The 27,530-nt window shown below is 41.8% G+C and overlaps 1 protein-coding gene across 1 annotated transcript in view; it reads right to left on the reverse strand.

Annotated features, from left to right (window-relative positions):
* Positions 1 to 15,067: 15,067 nt before the first annotated feature.
* LOC138657317 (uncharacterized) overlaps positions 15,068 to 27,530 on the reverse strand; it is a 108,198-nt gene continuing 95,735 nt past the window's right edge. Inside the window, exon 4 of the mRNA XM_069745030.1 lies at positions 15,068 to 17,655. Within this exon, the coding sequence (XP_069601131.1) occupies positions 17,441 to 17,655 (215 nt within the window). The 3' untranslated portion in view covers positions 15,068 to 17,440. The remainder of the gene's footprint in view (positions 17,656 to 27,530) is intronic.

A 27,530-nucleotide genomic window follows, 5' to 3' on the forward strand; every position in this document is an offset into this window, starting at 1 on the left:
ATAATCCTTGTGCCAGCTAACAAAGCAATAGTCCACACGAGTCCAAGGGATCCCAAAACAATCCCACGAGCGACGAGATATGTCCTCAGCTCAAGTCTCGCCCCGTTCGCTTCCGCAGTCACAGATGGACATGGGGTCTTGCCTCAGCTAAGAATCCCCACTCCTTCTCCTTCAAGGATCAACTCACATCTGATCTCAAAATAAGAATGGATTGTCTGAGCTCCTGGGATCCGCCCATGAAGGGGGGTAGAGGTCACACCTTTTATTCAATGGTTGGGTCCACCAGAAGATTCTAGACTGGTGGGCTCCACGTAGTCTATGTAGGATGTACATTTGACTAGCCACCTGCTGTGAGGAAGAATGGCTATTCCTCCACTAGTGATGTTGACAAAGCTTAATTACATTAGAGCTGAGGGCTGCAAGTATTGGGGGAAGGAGACATTGTTACAGGTGAACTCCCAGCCAAGAAAATACATAAATTACAGCTAATAGAAACCAGAGAACAGTTACATACATCAAATGGCGTATTATTCAAATAAAGGACAGGGCAAAAGTACATATCATGACAATCCCTTCCCCTCCCAATTTGTGTACGTACCAGGGACCTCTACAGGTCGCTGGTTAAGTACACACAGGCAGAGCGTAACTTACATGTGGCTTCATGCAGCCACGAATTGGCATCGTAGCTCTCCCACATCATTGCCCAGGAGAACATCTGCAGGCAGACCACCCATTACCCCAACCACACATCGCCTGACCCCAAAACCAAAGTTCAGATCCACAGTGGCTGTGGGAATAGTCCTCCATTGTCCACCAGCCAGTTAGTAACATAGTAACATAGTTAGTAAGGCCGAAAAAAGACATTTGTCCATCCAGTTCAGCCTATATTCCATCATAATAAATACCCAGATCTACGTCCTTCTACAGAACCTAATAATTGTATGATACAATATTGTTCTGCTCCAGGAAGACATCCAGGCCTCTCTTGAACCCCTCGACTGAGTTCGCCATCACCACCTCCTCAGGCAAGCAATTCCAGATTCTCACTGCCCTAACAGTAAAGAATCCTCTTCTATGTTGGTGGAAAAACCTTCTCTCCTCCAGACGCAAAGAATGCCCCCTTGTGCCCGTCACCTTCCTTGGTATAAACAGATCCTCAGCGAGATATTTGTATTGTCCCCTTATATACTTATACATGGTTATTTGATCGCCCCTCAGTCGTCTTTTTTCTAGACTAAATAATCCTAATTTCGCTAATCTATCTGGGTATTGTAGTTCTCCCATCCCCTTTATTAATTTTGTTGCCCTCCTTTGTACTCTCTCTAGTTCCATTATATCCTTCCTGAGCACCGGTGCCCAAAACTGGACACAGTACTCCATGTGCGGTCTAACTAGGGATTTGTACAGAGGCAGTATAATGCTCTCATCATGTGTATCCAGACCTCTTTTAATAACATAGTAACATAGTAACATAGTTAGTAAGGCCGAAAAAAGACATTTGTCCATCCAGTTCAGCCTATATTCCATCATAATAAATACCCAGATCTACGTCCTTCTACAGAACCTAATAATTGTATGATACAATATTGTTTTGCTCCAGGAAGACATCCAGGCCTCTCTTGAACCCCTCGACTGAGTTCGCCATCACCACCTCCTCAGGCAAGCAATTCCAGATTCTCACTGCCCTAACAGTAAAGAATCCTCTTCTATGTTGGTGGAAAAACCTTCTCTCCTCCAGACGCAAAGAATGCCCCCTTGTGCCCGTCACCTTCCTTGGTATAAACAGATCCTCAGCGAGATATTTGTATTGTCCCCTTATATACTTATACATGGTTATTAGATCGCCCCTCAGTCGTCTTTTTTCTAGACTAAATAATCCTAATTTCGCTAATCTATCTGGGTATTGTAGTTCTCCCATCCCCTTTATTAATTTTGTTGCCCTCCTTTGTACTCTCTCTAGTTCCATTATATCCTTCCTGAGCACCGGTGCCCAAAACTGGACACAGTACTCCATGTGTGGTCTAACTAGGGATTTGTACAGAGGCAGTATAATGCTCTCATCATGTGTATCCAGACCTCTTTTAATGCACCCCATGATCCTGTTTGCCTTGGCAGCTGCTGCCTGGCACTGGCTGCTCCAGGTAAGTTTATCATTAACTAGGATCCCCAAGTCCTTCTCCCTGTCAGATTTACCCAGTGGTTTCCCGTTCAGTGTGTAATGGTGATATTGATTCCCTCTTCCCATGTGTATAACCTTACATTTATCATTGTTAAACCTCATCTGCCACCTTTCAGCCCAAGTTTCCAACTTATCCAGATCCATCTGTAGCAGAATACTGTCTTCTCTTGTATTAACTGCTTTACATAGTTTTGTATCATCTGCAAATATCGATATTTTACTGTGTAAACCTTCTACCAGATCATTAATGAATATGTTGAAGAGAACAGGTCCCAATACTGACCCCTGCGGTACCCCACTGGTCACAGCGACCCAGTTAGAGACTATACCATTTATAACCACCCTCTGCTTTCTATCACTAAGCCAGTTACTAACCCATTTACACACATTTTCCCCCAGACCAAGCATTCTCATTTTGTGTACCAACCTCTTGTGCGGCACGGTATCAAACGCTTTGGAAAAATCGAGATATACCACGTCCAATGACTCACCGTGGTCCAGTCTATAGCTTACCTCTTCATAAAAACTGATTAGATTGGTTTGACAGGAGCGATTTCTCATAAACCCATGCTGATATGGAGTTAAACAGTTATTCTTATTGAGATAATCCAGAATAACATCCCTCAGAAACCCTTCAAATATTTTACCAACAATAGAGGTTAGACTCACTGGCCTATAATTTCCAGGTTCACTTTTAGAGCCCTTTTTGAATATTGGCACCACATTTGCTATGCGCCAGTCCTGCGGAACAGACCCTGTCGCTATAGAGTCACTAAAAATAAGAAATAATGGTTTATCTATTACATTACTTAGTTCTCTTAGTACTCGTGGGTGTATGCCATCCGGACCCGGAGATTTATCTATTTTAATCTTATTTAGCCGGTTTCGCACCTCTTCTTGGGTTAGATTGGTGACCCTTAATATAGGGTTTTCATTGTTTCTTGCGATTTCACCTAGCATTTCATTTTCCACCGTGAATACCGTGGAGAAGAAGGTGTTTAATATGTTAGCTTTTTCCTCGTCATCTACAACCATTCTTTCCTCACTATTTTTTAAGGGGCCTACATTTTCAGTTTTTATTCTTTTACTATTGATATAGTTGAAGAACAGTTTGGGATTAGTTTTACTCTCCTTAGCAATGTGCTTCTCTGTTTCCTTTTTGGCAGCTTTAATTAGTTTTTTAGATAAAGTATTTTTCTCCCTATAGTTTTTTAGAGCTTCAATGGTGCCATCCTGCTTTAGTAGTGCAAATGCTTTCTTTTTACTGTTAATTGCCTGTCTTACTTCTTTGTTTAGCCACATTGGGTTTTTCCTATTTCTAGTCCTTTTATTCCCACAAGGTATAAACCGCTTACACTGCCTATTTAGGATGTTCTTAAACATTTCCCATTTATTATCTGTATTCTCATTTCTGAGGATATTGTCCCAGTCTACCAGATTAAGGGCATCTCTAAGCTGGTCAAACTTTGCCTTCCTAAAGTTCAATGTTTTTGTGACTCCCTGACAAGTCCCCCTAGTGAAAGACAGGTGAAACTGCACAATATTGTGGTCGCTATTTCCTAAATGCCCGACCACCTGCAGATTTGTTATTCTGTCAGGTCTATTAGATAGTATTAGGTCTAAAAGTGCTGCTCCTCTGGTTGGATTCTGCACCAATTGTGAAAGATAATTTTTCTTGGTTATTAGCAGAAACCTGTTGCCTTTATGGGTTTCACAGGTTTCTGTTTCCCAGTTAATATCCGGGTAGTTAAAGTCCCCCATAACCAGGACCTCATTATGGGTTGCAGCTTCATCTATCTGCTTTAGAAGTAGACTTTCCATGGTTTCTGTTATATTTGGGGGTTTGTAACAGACCCCAATGAGAATTTTGTTACCATTTTTCCCTCCATGAATTTCAACCCATATGGACTCGACATCCTCATTCCCTTCGCTAATATCCTCCCTTAAAGTGGACTTTAGACAAGACTTTACATAGAGACAAACCCCTCCTCCTCTCCGATTTTTACGATCCTTTCTAAACAGACTGTAACCCTGTAAGTTAACTGCCCAGTCATAGCTTTCATCTAACCATGTCTCGGTTATTCCCACTATGTCAAAGTTACCTGTAGATATTTCTGCTTCTAGTTCTTCCATCTTGTTTGTCAGGCTTCTGGCATTTGCGAGCATGCAGTTTAGAGGATTTTGTTTTGTTCCAATCTCCTCACTGTGGATTGTTTTAGAAATGTTCTTACCTCCCTTCTGAGTATGTTTTCCTGGGTCGTCTTTGTTCGAGTCTAATGTTTTTCTTCCCGTCCCCTCTTCTTCTAGTTTAACGCCCTCCTGATGAGTGTAGCGAGTCTTCTGGCGAATGTGTGTTTCCCAGGTTTGTTGAGGTGTAGTCCGTCTCTGGCGAGGAGTCCATCATACCAGTAATTCACACCGTGGTCCAGGAATCCAAATCCTTGTTGTCTGCACCATCGTCTTAGCCAGTTGTTTGCATCAAGGATCCTGTTCCATCTCCTGGTGCCATGCCTGTCTACTGGAAGGATAGAAGAAAAAACTACCTGTGCATCCAGTTCCTTTACTTTCTTCCCCAACTCTTCAAAGTCCTTGCAGATTGTCGGTAGGTCCTTCCTTGCCGTGTCATTGGTGCCAACATGTATCAGAAGAAATGGGTGGACGTCCTTGGAGCTGAAGAGCTTTGGTATCCTATCGGTCACATCCTTGATCATCGCACCTGGAAGGCAGCATACTTCTCTTGCAGTTATGTCCGGTCTGCAGATGGCTGCTTCGGTGCCTCTCAGTAGTGAGTCTCCCACCACCACCACTCTTCGTTGCTTCTTGGCTGTACTTTTTGCTGTCACTTGTTGCTGTGTGCCCTTTTCTTTTTTGCTTGCTGGTATTGCTTCATTCTTAGGTGTGCCATCTTCATCCTCTACAAAGATTTGATATCGGTTCTTCAGTTGTGTGGTTGGTGATTTCTCCATGGTCTTCTTGCTTCTTTTGGTCACATGCTTCCACTCATCTGCTTTTGGAGGTTCTCTGACACTTTTTGCACCTTCTGTGACCAGTAGAGATGCTTCTGTTCTGTCTAGAAAGTCTTCATTCTCTTTGATGAGTTTCAAAGTTGCTATTCTTTCTTCCAGACCCCGCACCTTTTCTTCTAAAAGGGCCACTAGTCTACACTTCTGACAGGTGAAATTGGATTCTTCTAATGCACCCCATGATCCTGTTTGCCTTGGCAGCTGCTGCCTGGCACTGGCTGCTCCAGGTAAGTTTATCATTAACTAGGATCCCCAAGTCCTTCTCCCTGTCAGATTTACCCAGTGGTTTCCCGTTCAGTGTGTAATGGTGATATTGATTCCCTCTTCCCATGTGTATAACCTTACATTTATCATTGTTAAACCTCATCTGCCACCTTTCAGCCCAAGTTTCCAACTTATCCAGATCCATTTGTAGCAGAATACTATCTTCTCTTGTATTAACTGCTTTACATAGTTTTGTATCATCTGCAAATATCGATATTTTACTGTGTAAACCTTCTACCAGATCATTAATGAATATGTTGAAGAGAACAGGTCCCAATACTGACCCCTGCGGTACCCCACTGGTCACAGCGACCCAGTTAGAGACTATACCATTTATAACCACCCTCTGCTTTCTATCACTAAGCCAGTTACTAACCCATTTACACACATTTTCCCCCAGACCAAGCATTCTCATTTTGTGTACCAACCTCTTGTGCGGCACGGTATCAAACGCTTTGGAAAAATCGAGATATACCACGTCCAATGACTCACCGTGGTCCAGCCTATAGCTTACCTCTTCATAAAAACTGATTAGATTGGTTTGACAGGAGCGATTTCTCATAAACCCATGCTGATATGGAGTTAAACAGTTATTCTCATTGAGATAATCCAGAATAACATCCCTCAGAAACCCTTCAAATATTTTACCAACAATAGAGGTTAGACTTACTGGCCTATAATTTCCAGGTTCACTTTTAGAGCCCTTTTTGAATATTGGCACCACATTTGCTATGCGCCAGTCCTGCGGAACAGACCCTGTCGCTATAGAGTCCCTAAAAATAAGAAATAATGGTTTATCTATTACATTACTTAGTTCTCTTAGTACTCGTGGGTGTATGCCATCCGGACCCGGAGATTTATCTATTTTAATCTTATTTAGCCGATTTCGCACCTCTTCTTGGGTTAGATTTGTGACCCTTAATATAGGGTTTTCATTGTTTCTTGGGATTTCACCTAGCATTTCATTTTCCACCGTGAATACCGTGGAGAAGAAGGTGTTTAATATGTTAGCTTTTTCCTCGTCATCTACAACCATTCTTTCCTCACTATTTTTTAAGGGGCCTACATTTTCAGTTTTTATTCTTTTACTATTGATATAGTTGAAGAACAGTTTGGGATTAGTTTTACTCTCCTTAGCAATGTGCTTCTCTGTTTCCTTTTTGGCAGCTTTAATTAGTTTTTTAGATAAAGTATTTTTCTCCCTATAGTTTTTTAGAGCTTCAATGGTGCCATCCTGCTTTAGTAGTGCAAATGCTTTCTTTTTACTGTTAATTGCCTGTCTTACTTCTTTGTTTAGCCACATTGGGTTTTTCCTATTTCTAGTCCTTTTATTCCCACAAGGTATAAACCGCTTACACTGCCTATTTAGGATGTTCTTAAACATTTCCCATTTATTATCTGTATTCTCATTTCTGAGGATATTGTCCCAGTCTACCAGATTAAGGGCATCTCTAAGCTGGTCAAACTTTGCCTTCCTAAAGTTCAATGTTTTTGTGACTCCCTGACAAGTCCCCCTAGTGAAAGACAGGTGAAACTGTACAATACTGTGGTCGCTATTTCCTAAATGCCCGACCACCTGCAGATTTGTTATTCTGTCAGGTCTATTAGATAGTATTAGGTCTAAAAGTGCTGCTCCTCTGGTTGGATTCTGCACCAATTGTGAAAGATAATTTTTCTTGGTTATTAGCAGAAACCTGTTGCCTTTATGGGTTTCACAGGTTTCTGTTTCCCAGTTAATATCCGGGTAGTTAAAGTCCCCCATAACCAGGACCTCATTATGGGTTGCAGCTTCATCTATCTGCTTTAGAAGTAGACTTTCCATGCTTTCTGTTATATTTGGGGGTTTGTAACAGACCCCAATGAGAATTTTGTTACCATTTTTCCCTCCATGAATTTCAACCCAGTTCAATGACAATCCCAGGTCCTCGATGGATTGCCTCAGGCCGAACCACTCGGGGATCAGCCAGTGTGAGGAAAGCCCCTGAGTCACAAAATCCAATAAGTCTCTGTCCATCCAGCACGACCTCCTGCAAGTGCTTACCTCGATGAGCAGAAGTCGTCATAGCTGCGGGTCGCACACCATAAACTCCTAGTGGTGCAACATGGGTGGGTGAGGCACTAGGCCAGTCCTCACGTAGTGGTGAAACGTCGTCCTCCATGGCACTTGGGTGTACATAATTAATAATACGACTGGGTACAGGATTAATCCTCATTTGAACAGCTGGGCAGGAGGCTTGCAGATGCCCCGGCTGTCCACATCGATAGCATCTCTGCTGGGTCTCACTCCATCCAAGGCATCCTCTTGGGCGAGGGGTAAGGGTACCTGGAGGCCGGCTCCCACCTGAAGGTGCTGTAGGGGTTTGAGGACGACTTCTCCATGAGCTGGCTGGGCATGAGGCCTGCAGATGCCCCTGATGCCCACAACCATAACACCTGCGCTCTGCTACTTCCTCTCCTCGTCGTATTCCAGAAAACGCAGTAGAAGCAACTGGAGGCACTTTGGCACGGGTATCAGCATGAGGTGTGGCTTAGAGGAACGGGGAACAATGGGGACAGAAGAACTGGGGGCCACCAGTGCCAGGCAGCAGCTGCCAAGGCAAACAGGATCATGGGGTGCATTAAAAGAGGTCTGGATACACATGATGAGAGCATTATACTGCCTCTGTACAAATCCCTAGTTAGACCGCACATGGAGTACTGTGTCCAGTTTTGGGCACCGGTGCTCAGGAAGGATATAATGGAACTAGAGAGAGTACAAAGGAGGGCAACAAAATTAATAAAGGGGATGGGAGAACTACAATACCCAGATAGATTAGCGAAATTAGGATTATTTAGTCTAGAAAAAAGACGACTGAGGGGCGATCTAATAACCATGTATAAGTATATAAGGGGACAATACAAATATCTCGCTGAGGATCTGTTTATACCAAGGAAGGTGACGGGCACAAGGGGGCATTCTTTGCGTCTGGAGGAGAGAAGGTTTTTCCACCAACATAGAAGAGGATTCTTTACTGTTAGGGCAGTGAGAATCTGGAATTGCTTGCCTGAGGAGGTGGTGATGGCGAACTCAGTCGAGGGGTTCAAGAGAGGCCTGGATGTCTTCCTGGAGCAGAACAATATTGTATCATACAATTATTAGGTTCTGTAGAAGGACGTAGATCTGGGTATTTATTATGATGGAATATAGGCTGAACTGGATGGACAAATGTCTTTTTTCGGCCTTACTAACTATGTTACTATGTTACTATGTTGTGGAGCTGGTAGGCCTCTCTCCATCCTCCAACAGAATCCTCCACTGAGGCTTGATGGTGAGAGCCTCATCAGCTAGAGCTGCAGCTTCCTCCACAGTGGCTGATCTCCTTTCACCCACCCATTCCCGGATCTCAGCAGGGCACTTGAAGTAAAACTGCTCTTTTAGGATAACCTGGAGGAAGGTCTCCAAGGTTAAGGCCCCCTCTGCCTCCAGCCAGCGATGACATATCTGTTTGAGTCTGTGGGCATACATCTTGAAAGACACTTCCTCATCACAGGCTAAAGTACGGAACTGAGTCCTGTGTCTGGGGTAACAGCATAATGTTCTAGAATAGTCCGTTTAATCTCCGCATACTCACAGTTCCCCTGAGGGTCCATAGCTCTATAGGCTGCGGCAGCTCCACCCTCTAAGAGCCCCACCAGATGTTGGACTCGGTCCCTTTCCGGGACTTCCATTAATCGACACTGATGCTCAAAGTCCTGGAAGAAGCCCTCAATGTTGCCTGCAGCCTCATTAAAGGGCTTGAAGTCTTTGCGGGACACTCTGGGGAGTTTCCTCATGGTGGGTGCTGGGGTTAGAGTCTGTCTGGAGCTTCTAGCTGCTTCCAAAGCGATCTGCCTCTCCAGCAATGCCATCTCCTGAGCTCTGTCCTCGGCTCTGTGAATGGCCTCCCTCTCCCTCTCCTCGGCTCTGTGAATGGCCTCCCTCTCCTCGGCTCTGTGAATGGCCTCCCTCTCCCTCTCCTCGGCTCTGTGAATGGCCTCCCTCTCCCTCTCTTGAGCTCGGTGAATGGCCTCTTTCTTATAGTCTATGGTGGCCTCTTCTCCCAGCAATGCCAACTCCTCCTCGTACCACATAACCCACTGACTTTTTTGGGTATTTACCTCCGGCTGCAGTCTTACCTCCATTTGCTGTGAGGATCCTTCCTCAGCGTCATCTTGCAGGCGAACTCCTTCCAAAGCCTCAATAAGCTGCTCCTTGGAGAGTCCCTTAAAACGGACTCCTACTTCACGGGCCTTTGATTGTAGGCTCCCCAAAGTCCAGTTCTTGTACTCTGCGGTGTTCGTTCCTGATGTTGATGGGCCTTTGTCCTCCATTCCATCTGCTCTGGTCCCTCTGCTGCCAACCAGTTTGTGACGGGGTGTACGGCAGAGCAAGAAGGGACAACAGGCCGAGGGATGATTCAAAAGATTTATTATCAAGAATGCTGGAACAACACATGCAGGTAGATCTACAGAGTCCACAATTAGTCCAACAGAAGAGGTTCGGGGGCACCTCCCGATAATCCTTGTGCCAGCTAACAAAGCAATAGTCCACACGAGTCCAAGGGATCCCAAAACAATCCCACGAGCGACGAGATATGTCCTCAGCTCAAGTCTCGCCCCATTCGCTTCCGCAGTCACAGATGGACATGGGGTCTTGCCTCAGCTAAGAATCCCCACTCCTTCTCCTTCAAGGATCAACTCACATCTGATCTCAAAATAAGAATGGATTGTCTGAGCTCCTGGGATCCGCCCATGAAGGGGGGTAGAGGTCACACCTTTTATTCAATGGTTGGGTCCACCAGAAGATTCTAGACTGGTGGGCTCCGCTTAATCTATGTAGTATGTACATTTCACTAGCCACCTGCTGTGAGGAAGAATGGCTATTCCTCCACTAGTGATGTTGACAAAGCTTAATTACATTAGAGCTTAGGGCTGCAAGTATTGGGGGAAGGAGACATTGTTACAGGTGAACTCCCAGCCAAGAAAATACATAAATTACAGCTAATAGAAACCAGAGAACAGTTACATACATCAAATGGCATATTATTCAAATACAGGACAGGGCAAAAGTACATATCATGACAGTGTGTCCGGCAATCTGCCCCAGTGTGTCCAGTATTTTACCCCCAGTATGTCCAGCAATCTGCCCCAGTATGTCCAGCATTTCCCCCAGACAGTGTGTCCATTAATCTGCCCCAGTATGTCCAGCATATTGCCACAGAGTGTCCAGATTTGTCCCTAGACAGTGTGTTCAACAATCTTCCCCAGTATGTCCAGCATATTGCCCCAGAGTGTCCAGCAATCTGCCCCAGTGTGTCCAGCAATCTGCCCAGTGTGTCCAGCAATCTGCCTCAGTGTGTCCAGCAATCTGCCCCAGTGTGTCCAGCATATTACCCCCAGTGTGTCCAGCAGTCTGCCCCAGTGTGTCCAGCATATTACCCCCAGTGTGTCCAGCAATCTGCCCCAGTATGTCCAGCATATTACCCCCAGTGTGTCCAGCAATCTGCCCCAGTATGTCCAGCAATCTGCCACAGTATGTCCAATTGTCCACAGTGTGTCCAGCAATCTGCCCCAGTGTCCAGCATTGCCCCAGTGTGTCCACCAATCTGCCCCATTGTCCAGCAGTCTGCCCCAGTGTGTCCAGCAATCTGCCCCAGTATGTCCAGCAATCTGCCCTAGTGTGTCCAGCAATCTGCCCCAGTGTCTCCAGCATTGCCCCAGTGTGTCCAGCAATCTGCCCCAGTGTCTCCAGCATTGCCCCAGTGTCTCCAGCATTGCCCCAGTGTGTCCAGCAATCTGCCCCAGCGTGTCCAGCAATCTGCCCCAGTGTGTCCAGCATATTACCCCCAGTGTGTCCAGCAATCTGCCCCAGTGTGTCCAGCATATTACCCACAGTGTGTCCAGCAATCTGCCCCAGTATGTCCAGCATATTACCCCCAGTGTGTCCAGCAATCTGCCCCAGTATGTCCAGCAATCTGCCACAGTATGTCCAATTGTCCACAGTGTGTCCAGCAATCTGCCCCAGTGTCCAGCATTGCCCCAGTGTGTCCACCAATCTGCCCCAGTGTCCAGCAATCTGCCCCAGTGTGTCCAGCAATCTGCCCCAGTGTGTCCAGCAATCTGCCCTAGTGTGTCCAGCAATCTGCCCCAGTGTCTCCAGCATTGCCCCAGTGTGTCCAGCAATCTTCCCCAGTGTCTCCAGCATTGCCCCAGTGTCTCCAGCATTGCCCCAGTGTGTCCAGCAATCTGCCCCAGTGTGTCCAGCAATCTGCCCCAGTGTCTCCAGCATTGCCCCAGTGTCTCCAGCATTGCCCCAGAGTCTCCAGCTTTGCCCCAGTGTCTCCAGCATTGCCCCAGTGTCTCCAGCATTGCCCCAGTGTCTCCAGCAATCTGCCCCAGTGTCTCCAGCAATCTGCCCCAGTGTCTCCAGCATTGCCCCAGTGTCTCCAGCATTGCCCCAGTGTCTCCAGCATTCTGCCCCCGGCCCCAGTGTCTCCAGCATTGCCCCAGTGTCTCCAGCATTGCCCCAGTGTGTCCAGCAATCTGCCCCAGTGTGTCCAGCATTGCCCCAGTGCCTCCAGCATTGCCCACCAGTGTGTCCAGCATTGCCCCAGTGTCTCCAGCATTGCCCCCGTGTGTCCAGCAATCTGCCCCAGTGTCTCCAGCATCGCCCCAGTGTCTCCAGCAATCTTCCCCAGTGTCTCAAGCATTGCCCCAGTGTCTCCAGCATTGCCCCAGTGTGTCCAGCAATCTGCCCCAGTGTAACATAGTAACATAGTAACATAGTTAGTAAGGCCGAAAAAAGACATTTGTCCATCCAGTTCAGCCTATATTCCATCATAATAAATACCCAGATCTACGTCCTTCTACAGAACCTAATTGTATGATACAATATTGTTCTGCTCCAGGAAGACATCCAGGCCTCTCTTGAACCCCTCGACTGAGTTCGCCATCACCACCTCCTCAGGCAAGCAATTCCAGATTCTCACTGCCCTAACAGTAAAGAATCCTCTTCTATGTTGGTGGAAAAACCTTCTCTCCTCCAGACGCAAAGAATGCCCCCTTGTGCCCGTCACCTTCCTTGGTATAAACAGATCCTCAGCAAGATATTTGTATTGTCCCCTTATATACTTATGCATGGTTATTAGATCGCTCCTCAGTCGTCTTTTTTCTAGACTAAATAATCCTAATTTCGCTAATCTATCTGGGTATTGTAGTTCTCCCATCCCCTTTATTAATTTTGTTGCCCTCCTTTGTACTCTCTCTAGTTCCATTATATCCTTCCTGAGCACCGGTGCCCAAAACTGGACACAGTACTCCATGTGCGGTCTAACTAGGGATTTGTACAGAGGCAGTATAATGCTCTCATCATGTGTATCCAGACCTCTTTTAATGCACCCCATGATCCTGTTTGCCTTGGCAGCTGCTGCCTGGCACTGGCTGCTCCAGGTAAGTTTATCATTAACTAGGATCCCCAAGTCCTTCTCCCTGTCAGATTTACCCAGTGGTTTCCCGTTCAGTGTGTAATGGTGATATTGATTCCCTCTTCCCATGTGTATAACCTTACATTTATCATTGTTAAACCTCATCTGCCACCTTTCAGCCCAAGTTTCCAACTTATCCAGATCCATCTGTAGCAGAATACTATCTTCTCTTGTATTAACTGCTTTACATAGTTTTGTATAGCAGTTAATACAAGAGAAGATAGTGTCTCCAGCAATCTGCCCCAGTGTCTCCAGCATTGCCCCAGTGTCTCCAGCATTGCCCCAGAATCTCCAGCATTGCCCCAGTGTGTCCAGCAATCTGCCCCAGTGTCTCCAGCATTGCCCCAGTGTCTCCAGCATTGCCCCAGTGTCTCCAGCATTGCCCCAGTGTGTCCAGCAATCTGCCCCAGTGTCTCCAGCATTGCCCCAGTGTCTCCAGCATTGCCCCAGTGTGTCCAGCAATCTGCCCCAGTGTCTCCAGCATTGCCCCAGTGTGTCCAGCACTGCCCCAGTGTCTCCAGCATTGCACCCCAGTGTCTCCAGCATTGCCCCAGTGTCTCCAGCATTGCCCCAGTGTCTCCAGCAATCTGCCCCGGCCCCAGTGTCTCCAGCATTGCCCCAGTGTCTCCAGCATTCTGCCCCAGTGTGTCCAGCAATCTGCCCCAGTGTGTCCAGCATTGCCCACCAGTGTGTCCAGCATTGCCCCAGTGTCTCCAGCATTGCCCCAGTGTCTCCAGCATTGCCCCAGTGTCTCCAGCATTGCTCCAGTGTCTCCAGCAATCTGCCCCAGTGTCTCCAGCAATCTGCCCCAGTGTCTCCAGCAATCTGCCCCAGTGTCTCCAGCATTCTGCGCCCGACCCCAGTGTCTCCAGCATATTACCACCAGTCAGACATAAAGAAAGAAAAAAAGTGAAATCCTCACCTCTCCGGGTCCCAGCGCAGGTCCGGTGCACTCAGCGTCTCTCCAGCTCTGCAACGCTCAGGACAGAGGCTGAGCGCGCAGTGATGACGTCATCACGCCCTCTGTCCTGAGATGTCGCAGAGTCAGAGGGCGCTGAAGATGCTGCAGCTACCGCGCAGCCGCAGGAACCAGGAGAGGTGAGTATTAGAAGAGGGGCCCAATGCCAGCGATGGCACCGGGGATGGGGGTGTGTGTGGGGGGGACCTGGTCGGGGGGCCCTGGTCGGGGGGGGCCCTGGTCTAGGGGAGAGCCCTGGTTGTGGCGGCGATCGGCGCCGCCCGAAGATTTAAAGGGCCCGTGTCTGTTTTTTTTTTTTTCTTCCTCCTCCTTCTCCTCCTCCCTGGGTCGGGGCCCACTGGACATTTCACCGGTATCCCGGTGGGCCAGTCCGACCCTGATTGTCAGTCCAGGAAGACACAGTGCACTGTGGTTCTGTACTATTTGCCTAAAAAAGTCGTGCTTCCCTACACTATGGTCTGCGCCATTTCCATGATGGCGGGTTTCGTGCTCTTCTGTTGTTTATTTCTTTTATGTAATTCTGCAGTATATACTGAATTGTTTTGTCCATTTTGTATCTTCTTTGTATATTTTTATAAATACTGCCTACTTTTCGGACTAAATATATAAAACTTAATAGCTCTGTTCCTCTTGCTCTGTAAACCGCACTCTGAAGCCATACTCTACCTGCAACGGGTGTCCAATCGGCCTGTGTAGACAATTGGTGGAAGCAGATAGTGGTGGTTCTTCTGTGTTATTGTGGAGTTGGCAGTGACACACCGGGGTATGTATATACAAATCTGGCAAAAATCAAGAGACCACTGCAAAATGTTTGTCCGATTTTTCTCTTTATAGATATATTTTTGAGTAAAATGTAAATAGTTCTTTTATTCTATAAACTACTGACAACATGTCTCCGAAGTTCCAAGCAATAAATTTTGTATTTTTTTCTGAAAAAGAAAAATGGTCAAAATAAAAAAAATCCAGTGCTTTCAGACCTGAAATAATGCAAAAAAAACAAGTTCATAATAATTTAGAAACAACAATACAAATGTTTTAACTCAGGAAGAGTTCAGAAATCAATATTTTGTGGAATAACCTGTTGCATAGTTTGGTCGCAGAAGAAACTTGTGAGAGTAGATTATAGGGGGTAATTCAACTTTTATCTGCACAGAAAATGAGGTACATGCATCAGCTTCTTAATACAGCATAACAGGAAGTCTGAAGGACCTTTTACCAGAGAGAAAGTGAAACCAAAGTACAACAAGTATATGCATTACATTCAACTAAGCATATAACAGTAACAACATCGCCATCTACTGTCAGAAAAGTGTAAACTCCTCCTGCACACAAGTAATTCTGTATCTGTTGCATATCTGCCAACATAACCATGATATTTAATCCCAGCTTTCATGTGTCTGGGCAGCTTTCCACCAGTCTTTCATACTGCTTTTGGGTGACCGTATGCCGCTCCTGGTACAATAATGTTAGCAGTTCTTCTTTGTGTGATGGCTTGTGACTATTCATCATTCCAGAGGTTTTCAGTGGGGTTCAGGCCTGGAGATTCGGCGGCCATGACAGGGCTTTGATGTGGTGGTCTCTTAATTTTTGCCAGAGCTGTATATTCTATGTGTTGGATTTGGAGGTGTAATCCCCCCCCCCCGCAATAACTGGCCTAGTAGTGAAAACAGCCGTGACGTCGGCCATCGCAGGTCAGTCTGTTGTGTAATTGTCCATGAAGATTGGAGGCAGCAAAGTGTTGTTCCCTTGACAAATGGTGTCAGCAATAGGATCTGCACGATTTCCCCGGATGTTTATCTTTAACAAACTTATATATGTACAGCTGGTAGGACCTGGGTATCTCCTGTATTGTCCCCTTATATACTTCTACATGGTTATTAGACTGCCCCTGGTATAACCTGGGTATCTCCTGTATATAATTATATATGTACAGTACAGCTGATATAACCTGGGCATCTCATCTCCTGCATATAATTATATATGTACAGCTGGTATAACCTGGGCATCTCCTGTATATAATTATATATGTACAGCTGGTATAACCTGGGCATCTCCTGTGTATAGTTATATATGTACAGCCGGTATAACCTGGGCATCTCCTGTATATAATTATATATGTACAGCTGGTATAACCTGGGTATCTCCTGTATATAATTATATATGTACAGTACAGCTGATATAACCTGGGCATCTCATCTCCTGCATATAATTATATATGTACAGCTGGTATAACCTGGGCATCTCCTGTATATAATTATATATGTACAGCTGGTATAACCTAGGCATCTCCTGTGTATAGTTATATACTGTATGTACAGCCGGTATAACCTGGGCATCTCCTGTATATAATTATATATGTACAGCTGGTATAACCTGGGCATCTCCTGTATATAATTATATATGTACAGCTGGTATAACCTGGGCATCTCCTGTATATAATTATATATGTACAGTACAGCTGATATAACCTGGGCATCTCATCTCCTGCATATAATTATATATGTACAGCTGGTATAACCTGGGCATCTCCTGTATATAATTATATATGTACAGCTGGTATAACCTGGGCATCTCCTGTGTATAGTTATATATGTACAGCCGGTATAACCTGGGCATCTCCTGTATATAATTATATATTTACAGCTGGTATAACCTGGGCATCTCCTGTATATAATTATATATGTACAGCTGGTATAACCTGGGCATCTCCTGTGTATAGTTATATATGTACAGCCGGTATAACCTGGGCATCTTCTGTATATAATTATATATGTACAGCTGGTATAACCTGGGCATCTCCTGTATATAATTATATATGTACAGCTAGTATAACCTGGGCATCTCCTGTATATAATTATATATGTACAGCTGGTATAACCTGGGCATCTCCTGTGTATAGTTATATATGTACAGCCGGTATAACCTGGGCATCTCCTGTATATAATTATATATGTACAGCCGGTATAACCTGGGCATCTCCTGTATATAATTATATATGTACAGCCGGTATAACCTGGGCATCTCCTGTGTATAGTTATATATGTACAGCTGGTATAACCTGGGCATCTCCTGCATATAATTATATATGTACAGCTGATATAACCTGGGCATCTCCTGTATATAATTATATATGTACAGCCGGTATAACCTGGGCATCTCCTGTATATAATTATATATGTACAGCCGGTATAACCTGGGCATCTCCTTTATATAATTCTATATGTGCAGCCGGTATAACCTGGGCATTGCTTGGTGTACTGCTCTTTATATAGTCTATATCTTCTCTGATGTTATTACATATTGTTTCGGCTGATTTTTGTGTCTGGATCAGTTAGTTGACAGCTCTGAGAGCTGGAGTGACGGCTGTCGTAGATTGTACATAAATTTGGATTTTTCCGCTCATTCATCTCCTTCTGGCAGAGGAGACCTCATCGTCGGCTCTTCCATTATCGGTCTCCATCGACGGTCCACTCCATGTAGATGGTTCAGGCTCTCACCACCGGCGCCGGTTTGTTGGTAACGTCCTCAAGGTCCTTCTCTGTGACCGATTCCTGTTCTTAAAGTGGATCCCAAACAAAACAAGGAGAGCGAGGAGAATGGAGGAGACGCGGGAACTCAACAGGATCCAGGCGGACATGGGAACCGACGCAGAGCTGCTGTTACTGGAGCAAATGCACTGGCCCTCCTGGACAGCGGCGGGGGCTGGACCTAAGGAGCACAAAAAGAGAAAGTCTTGTATTATAGAAATAAAACACTGAAAAATCGGCAAATCTGTTTACCTGTCTAGGCAACAAGTCAAATGCACTATCATGGAGTAAAGATGGCGACTCCACAGGTGGGGTAATACCAATGAGACAGCCAGCCTGCTGTCAGGGATTGGCCACTTGGCACACCAGTGCATACACCGAGAATGCACAGCATCGGGATCACAGCCTATCCCTGACAGCAGGCTGGCTGTCTCATTGGTATTACCCCACCTGTGGAGTCGCCATCTTTACTCCATGATAATGCATGTGATTTGAGGCCTAGACAGTAGTGATGAGCGAGTGAACTCATTGCTCGGGTTTCCCAGAGAACGCTCGGGTGATCTCCGAGTATTTTTCAGAGATTTAGTTTTCATCGCTGCAGCTGAAGGATTTACTGGCTTCTAGCCAGCCTGAGTACATGTGGGGGATGCCTGGTTGCTAGGGAATCCCCACATCTAATCAAGCTGGCTAGAAGCCATAAATCATTCAGCTGCAGCGATGAAAACTAAATCTCTGAGTAGTTACAAATACTCGGTGATCACCCGAGCAACGAGTATATTCACTTATCACTACTAGAAAGGTAAGCACCTTTGCCTGTTTTTCTGCGGTGTCTTTTCTAGAATAGTGGAGGTTTTTTTCCTCCTTTTTTCCCTCGTGTTGTGAGTCTTGTATTATAGTAGTTATATTCTTGTACATAGGAGCAGTATTATAGTAGTTATATTCTTGTACATAGCAGCAGTATTATAGTAGTTATATTCTTGTACATAGGGGCAGTATTATAGTAGTTATATTCTTGTACATAGGGGCAGTATTATAGAAGTTATATTCTTGTACATAGGAGCAGTATTATAGTAGTTATATTCTTGTACATAGGGGCAGTATTATAGTAGTTATATTCTTGTACATAGGGGCAGTATTATAGTAGTTATATTCTTGTACATAGGGGCAGTATTATAGTAGTTATATTCTTGTACATAGGAGCAGTATTATAGTAGTTATATTCTTGTACATAGGGGCAGTATTATAGTAGTTATATTCTTGTACATAGGGGCAGTATTATAGTAGTTATATTCTTGTACATAGGGGCAGTATTATAGTAGTTATATTCTTGTACGTAGGGAGCAGTATTATAGTAGTTATATTCATGTACATAGGGGCAGTATTATAGTAGTTATATTCTTGTACGTAGGGAGCAGTATTATAGTAGTTATATTCATGTACATAGGGGCAGTATTATAGTAGTTATATTCTTGTACATAGGGGCAGTATTATAGTAGTTATATTCCTCTACATAGGGGCAGTATTATAGTAGTTATATTCTTGTACATAGGAGCAGTATTATAGTAGTTATATTCATGTACATAGAGGCAGTATTATAGTAGTTATATTCTTGTACATAGGGGCAGTATTATAGTAGTTATATTCTTGTACATAGGAGCAGTATTATAGTAGTTATATTCTTGTACATAGGAGCAGTATTATAGTAGTTATATTCTTGTACATAGGAGCAGTATTATAGTAGTTATATTCCTGTACATAGGGGCAGTATTATAGCAGTTATATTTTTGTACATGGGGCAGTATTATAGTAGTTATATTCATGTACATAGGGGCAGTATTATAGTAGTTATATTCTTGTACATAGGAGCAGTATTATAGTAGTTATATTCCTGTACATAGGGGCAGTATTATAGTAGTTATATTTTTGTACATGGGGCAGTATTATAGTAGTTATATTCATGTACATAGGGGCAGTATTATAGTAGTTATATTCTTGTACATAGGAGCAGTATTATAGTAGTTATATTCATGTACATAGAGGCAGTATTATAGTAGTTATATTCTTGTACATAGGAGCAGTATTATAGTAGTTATATTCTTGTACATAGGGGTCAGTATTATAGTAGTTATATTCTTGTACATGGGCAGTATTATAGTAGTTATATTCTTGTACATAGGAGCAGTATTATAGTAGTTATATTCTTGTACATAGGAGCAGTATTACAGTAGTTATATTCTTGTACATAGGGGCAGTATTATAGTAGTTATATTCATGTACATAGGAACAGTATTATAGCAGTTATATTCTTGTACATAGGGGCAGTATTATAGTAGTTATATTCTTGTACATAGGAGCAGTATTATAGTAGTTATATTCTTGTACATAGGAGCAGTATTATAGTAGTTATATTCTTGTACATAGGAGCAGTATTATAGTAGTTATATTCCTGTACATAGGGGCAGTATTATAGCAGTTATATTTTTGTACATGGGGCAGTATTATAGTAGTTATATTCATGTACATAGGGGCAGTATTATAGTAGTTATATTCTTGTACATAGGAGCAGTATTATAGTAGTTATATTCCTGTACATAGGGGCAGTATTATAGTAGTTATATTTTTGTACATGGGGCAGTATTATAGTAGTTATATTCATGTACATAGGGGCAGTATTATAGTAGTTATATTCTTGTACATAGGAGCAGTATTATAGTAGTTATATTCATGTACATAGAGGCAGTATTATAGTAGTTATATTCTTGTACATAGGAGCAGTATTATAGTAGTTATATTCTTGTACATAGGGGTCAGTATTATAGTAGTTATATTCTTGTACATGGGCAGTATTATAGTAGTTATATTCTTGTACATAGGAGCAGTATTATAGTAGTTATATTCTTGTACATAGGAGCAGTATTACAGTAGTTATATTCTTGTACATAGGGGCAGTATTATAGTAGTTATATTCATGTACATAGGAACAGTATTATAGCAGTTATATTCTTGTACATAGGGGCAGTATTATAATAGTTATATTCTTGTACATAGGAGCAGTATTATAGTAGTTATATTCATGTACATAAGGGGCAGTATTATAGTAGTTATATTCTTGTACATAGGAGCAGTATTATAGTAGTTATATTCTTGTACATAGGGGCAGTATTATAGTAGTTATATTCTTGTACATAGGGGCAGCATTATAGTAGTTATATTCTTGTACATAGGGGCAGTATTATAGTAGTTATATTCTTGTACATAGGGGCAGTATTATAGTAGTTATATTCTTGTACAAAGGGGGCAGTATTATAGCAGTTATATTCTTGTACATAGGAGCAGTATTATAGTAGTTATATTCTTGTACATAGGGGCAGTATTATAGTAGTTATATTCTTGTACATAGGGGCAGTATTATAGTAGTTATATTCTTGTACATAGGGGGCAGTATTATAGTAGTTATATTCTTGTACATAGGGGCAGTATTATAGTAGTTATATTCTTGTACATAGGGAGCAGTATTATAGTAGTTATATTCTTGTACATAGGAGCAGTATTATAGTAGTTATATTCTTGTACATAGGGGCAGTATTATAGTAGTTATATTCTTGTACATAGGGGCAGTATTATAGTAGTTATATTCTTGTACATAGGGGCAGTATTATAGTAGTTATATTCTTGTACATAGGAGCAGTATTATAGTAGTTATATTCTTGTACATAGGGGCAGTATTATAGTAGTTATATTCTTGTAGATAGGGGGCAGTATTATAGTAGTTATATTCTTGTACATAGGGAGCAGTATTATAGTAGTTATAGTCATGTACATAGGGGGCAGTATTATAGTAGTTATATTCTTGTACATAGGGGCAGTATTATAGTAGTTATATTCTTGTACATAGGGAGCAGTATTATAGTAGTTATATTCTTGTACATAGGGGGCAGTATTATAGTAGTTATATTCTTGTACATAGGGGCAGTATTATAGTAGTTATATTCTTGTACATAGGGAGTAGTATTATAGTAGTTATATTCTTGTACATAGGAGCAGTATTATAGTAGTTATATTCTTGTACATAGGGGCAGTATTATAGTAGTTATATTCTTGTACATAGGGGCAGTATTATAGTAGTTATATTCTTGTACATAGGGGCAGTATTATAGTAGTTATATTCTTGTACATAGGGGCAGTATTATAGTAGTTATATTCTTGTAGATAGGGGGCAGTATTATAGTAGTTATATTCTTGTACATAGGGAGCAGTATTATAGTAGTTATAGTCCTGTACATAGGGGGCAGTATTATAGTAGTTATATTCTTGTACATAGGGGCAGTATTATAGTAGTTATATTCTTGTACATAGGGAGCAGTATTATAGTAGTTATATTCTTGTACATAGGAGCAGTATTATAGTAGTTATATTCTTGTACATAGGGGCAGTATTATAGTAGTTATATTCTTGTACATAGGGGCAGTATTATAGTAGTTATATTCTTGTACATAGGAGCAGTATTATAGTAGTTATATTCTTGTACATAGGGGCAGTATTATAGCAGTTATATTCTTGTACATAGGGAGCAGTATTATAGTAGTTATATTCTTGTACATAGGAGCAGTATTATAGTAGTTATATTCTTGTACATAGGAGCAGTATTATAGTAGTTATATTCTTGTACATAGGGGCAGTATTATAGCAGTTATATTCTTGTACATAGGGAGCAGTATTATAGCAGTTATATTCTTGTACATAGGGGGCAGTATTATAGTAGTTATATTCTTGTACATAGGGGCAGTATTATAGTAGTTATATTCTTGTACATAGGGAGCAGTATTATAGTAGTTATATTCTTGTACATAGGAGCAGTATTATAGTAGTTATATTCTTGTACATAGGGGCAGTATTATAGTAGTTATATTCTTGTACATAGGGGCAGTATTATAGTAGTTATATTCTTGTACATAGGGGCAGTATTATAGTAGTTATATTCTTGTACATAGGAGCAGTATTATAGTGGTAATATTCTTGTACATAGGAGCAGTATTATAGTAGTTATATTCTTGTACATAGGGGCAGTATTATAGTAGTTATATTCTTGTACATAGGGGCAGTATTATAGTAGTTATATTCTTGTACATAGGAGCAGTATTATAGTAGTTATATTCTTGTACATAGGGGCAGTATTATAGTAGTTATATTCTTGTAGATAGGGGGCAGTATTATAGTAGTTATATTCTTGTACATAGGGAGCAGTATTATAGTAGTTATAGTCCTGTACATAGGGGGCAGTATTATAGTAGTTATATTCTTGTACATAGGGGCAGTATTATAGTAGTTATATTCTTGTACATAGGGAGCAGTATTATAGTAGTTATATTCTTGTACATAGGGGGCAGTATTATAGTAGTTATATTCTTGTACATAGGGGCAGTATTATAGTAGTTATATTCTTGTACATAGGGAGCAGTATTATAGTAGTTATATTCTTGTACATAGGAGCAGTATTATAGTAGTTATATTCTTGTACATAGGGGCAGTATTATAGTAGTTATATTCTTGTACATAGGGGCAGTATTATAGTAGTTATATTCTTGTACATAGGGGCAGTATTATAGTAGTTATATTCTTGTACATAGGGGCAGTATTATAGTAGTTATATTCTTGTAGATAGGGGGCAGTATTATAGTAGTTATATTCTTGTACATAGGGAGCAGTATTATAGTAGTTATAGTCCTGTACATAGGGGGCAGTATTATAGTAGTTATATTCTTGTACATAGGGGCAGTATTATAGTAGTTATATTCTTGTACATAGGGAGCAGTATTATAGTAGTTATATTCTTGTACATAGGAGCAGTATTATAGTAGTTATATTCTTGTACATAGGGGCAGTATTATAGTAGTTATATTCTTGTACATAGGGGCAGTATTATAGCAGTTATATTCTTGTACATAGGGAGCAGTATTATAGTAGTTATATTCTTGTACATAGGAGCAGTATTATAGTAGTTATATTCTTGTACATAGGAGCAGTATTATAGTAGTTATATTCTTGTACATAGGGGCAGTATTATAGCAGTTATATTCTTGTACATAGGGAGCAGTATTATAGTAGTTATATTCTTGTACATAGGGGCAGTATTATAGTAGTTATATTCTTGTACATAGGGGCAGTATTATAGTAGTTATATTCTTGTACATAGGGAGCAGTATTATAGTAGTTATATTCTTGTACATAGGAGCAGTATTATAGTAGTTATATTCTTGTACATAGGGGCAGTATTATAGTAGTTATATTCTTGTACATAGGGGCAGTATTATAGTAGTTATATTCTTGTACATAGGGGCAGTATTATAGTAGTTATATTCTTGTACATAGGAGCAGTATTATAGTGGTTATATTCTTGTACATAGGGGCAGTATTATAGTAGTTATATTCTTGTACATAGGGGCAGTATTATAGTAGTTATATTCTTGTACATAGGGGCAGTATTATAGTAGTTATATTCTTGTACATAGGGGCAGTATTATAGTAGTTATATTCTTGTACATAGGAGCAGTATTATAGTGGTTATATTCTTGTACATAGGGGCAGTATTATAGTAGTTATATTCTTGTACATAGGGGCAGTATTATAGTAGTTATATTCTTGTACATAGGAGCAGTATTATAGTAGTTATATTCTTGTACATAGGAGCAGTATTATAGTGGTTATATTCTTGTACATAGGGGCAGTATTATAGTGGTTATATTCTTGTACATAGGGGCAGTATTATAGTAGTTATATTCTTGTACATAGGGGCAGTATTATAGTAGTTATATTCTTGTATATAGGAGCAGTATTATAGTAGTTATATTCTTGTACATAGGGGCAGTATTATAGTAGTTATATTCTTGTACATAGGGGCAGTATTATAGTAGTTATATTCTTGTACATAGGGGCAGTATTATAGTAGTTATATTCTTGTACATAGGAGCAGTATTATAGTGGTTATATTCTTGTACATAGGGGCAGTATTATAGTAGTTATATTCTTGTATATAGGAGCAGTATTATAGTAGTTATATTCTTTTACTTAGGGGCAGGTTCACGGGGTCCTTCTCCGATACCACACAACCAACAGTTCAAGGGAAGTGTGAATAATCCCAAGACCTTTATTATAGGCAAAACTAAAACATAAACCATCCACCATGCTGAGGATACAATTGTTCAGAACACGAGCGCAGTTCAGTAAATGTCCAAGGAGATGAGTCCAATAATCCAGCAGACAGAGGATAAAAATGGTCCATATTCTTCCCTTTCTCTCTTTGGTGCTGTGTTCACACCATCCTCACCACACGGGATCTGACTTCCAGCTCCTGTCCTCCCCAGCCCCCTCTTTATGTCCAGGGGTAGTCAGACAGACTGGGGCTGTTTTCAGGCCTCCCAGACCTTACAAAGGTGCCTGGAGGATAAGGCTAGGTTCACATTGCACTAGGTGAGTCCGTCTAATGGACACGTTTTTAAGTAGTCAAAACGCAATATAACGGACATATTAACGCGCCCATAGACTTGCATTGTCTGACGCATCGTGACGCATGCCAAAACTGACATGCGTTTGTCACATTATGTTTTTTTATGACGGACCTTGGAACGCGGCTTGCAGCGTTTTCGGGTCCGGTCAAGCTAACGCAATACTAACAGAAGCGTTAATTCTGCCATAGAAGGCTATGGCAAACGCAGCCAGACGCAAATCATGCAAAATTTCCAAATAGAACCACACGTTTGAATAGCGTTTGAGGGTGGTCCATGTGGTCATGTGACAGGAAATCTGATTTCGGCCATTTAGGAGGAGTGTCCCTAGCACACATTTTCCAGACGCCTGCAGACAGAGTCTTGCAAGCGATCAGAGGCAATGTAAGTACAATTCTATATATTATATATCTCTGTATACATCATGGGAGTGTGTAGTGCCCGTCGGATGTGTGTGTACTAATGTATTGCTTTGTTTGCACGCAGATGTCGGACAGTGATGGAAGCAGCAGCAGCAGCGTGTCTGCGGTGTTCTCGTCCCAAACGGTAGGCTTGCACAATAATGTTGTGTGTCCCTCCAGTGTATTGAGGTAATTACATGTAATCATGTTTTTATTGCAAATAGGAGTCTTCGGAGCCTGAGCCAGCAAGGTCCCCCCCAAGAAACAGGCAAAAACGACAAAGGTACATGGCACACATTTTGTGTTTTTCACGCATAAATTTATTGATACAAGAATTGTAATTTTTTTTTGTTTTGTTTTTTAACTACACCATAGGTTGTTGATCAAGGAGGACAGAAGAAAAAAAAACAGCGTCGCCGCCTGTCGTCGCCACACCTACCAGCGGTAAATATCACGCTATTAATGTTCCCTTTTGACACACAAAAAAACAAAAAAACCTATCCAATATCTATCTACTATATCTATAAACTATCTATCTACTATCTATCAACTGTATCTATCTATCTATCTATCTATCTATCTATCTATCTATCTATCTATCTATCTATCCATCAACTGTATCTATCTACTATCTATCAACTGTATCTATCTATCTATCTATCCATCCAGTGAAATTTAATCTTTCAATATAATGTTTTGTGTTTACATAGTCCAAGCCGCCCAGCAAAAAAAAAAAGAATTGTGGTTGACGAAGAGCCGTTGGACATTCATAACGAGACGCTGATCACTCTAGTGGAAGCCAATCCATCCATATGGGACCAAAGCGACAGCTCCCACCACGACAGTCAAAAGTAGGAAGTTGTGGGATAAAATCATATGCCATTTTGACCCGCCACGATATATGGAGAAGTCGGCATCCTCTAAGGCTGGTTTCACGCATGCGTTTTTTTCCCCTATATTTAACATTAAAAACGCATGCGTTTTTTTGCATGCGTTTTGATGCGTTTTTGCAACACATGCGTTTTTCCTCTGCATGCGTTGTGTTGCAGAAATGCAACATGTAGTAATTTTTGCGACATTTGTTTTGCCGCGAAAAAACGCATGCGTTTTGCGGCAAAAAAACCTATTGATGTCTATGTAAATGCATGCGTTTTAAGCACATGCGTTTGTTTGCGTTAAAAACACATGCGTTTTTATTTTTTTAAAAAAAGAAAACACACTGATATGCCACCCCCCACCATAAAGGTGATAAAGGGATCCTAACCCTAACCCTAAAGGGATCCTAACCCTAACCCTACCCCTAACCCTAACCCTAATCCCTTTAGGGTTAGGGTTAGGATCCCTTTAGGCTTAAGGTTAGGGGTAGGGTTAGGGTTAGGATCCCTTTAGGGTTAGGGTTATGATCCCTACCCCTAACCCTACCCCTAACCCTAACTATTTCTGTTTATAGTGGGTTTTTTACTTTATTTTGATGATTGGCAGCTGTCACATATTTCTCAGCATGTTTATAAAAAACGCAAGCGCATGAAAAAATGCATGTAAACGCGCCAAAACGCCGCGTTTTTTTCACCACATGCAAAAACGCATGCGTCAAAAAAACGCAGCGTTTGCACACATTTACATGCGTTTTTTCACCATGCATTTTTTTTTTAAATGCATGCGTTTTGAAACGCAAGTGTGAAACTAGCCTAATAATTGGTAAATATTGTTGAAGTTAACTTGCAAAATGTAAAGATTGCAAACAGTCAAACATATTTTGTAATTTATTTTTTTTTAAATCTACTAAAAAGCTTACAAAAAAAAATACTATTTTTCTACTATCTATTAACTATCTATCTATTCTATTTATCTACTATCTATCATCTATTTATCTCATTTTTTTAATACTTTAAAGCCGATCCTGTCCATACCCGTTGGAGATCTATTAGGGATCGCTTTGTCCGTGACTTCCGCAACAGCCAAAGCACACCCAGTGGATCTGGTGGCAAACGGGTCACCACTTATGTGCATTACGAGCAATTGTTGTTTCTGCAAAAAACTTTGTCTCAGCGCTCGTAAGTAAAAAGATTTAGGTGTGTGAGACAAAAGAGTTTAAATTAAAATAATTAAATTATTTTTTTTGGTTACAGCATGATATGCAGTACTGCTGCGCC

Source organism: Ranitomeya imitator, chromosome 1 (assembly GCF_032444005.1).
Source record: "Ranitomeya imitator isolate aRanImi1 chromosome 1, aRanImi1.pri, whole genome shotgun sequence".
Taxonomy (NCBI): domain Eukaryota; kingdom Metazoa; phylum Chordata; class Amphibia; order Anura; family Dendrobatidae; genus Ranitomeya; species Ranitomeya imitator.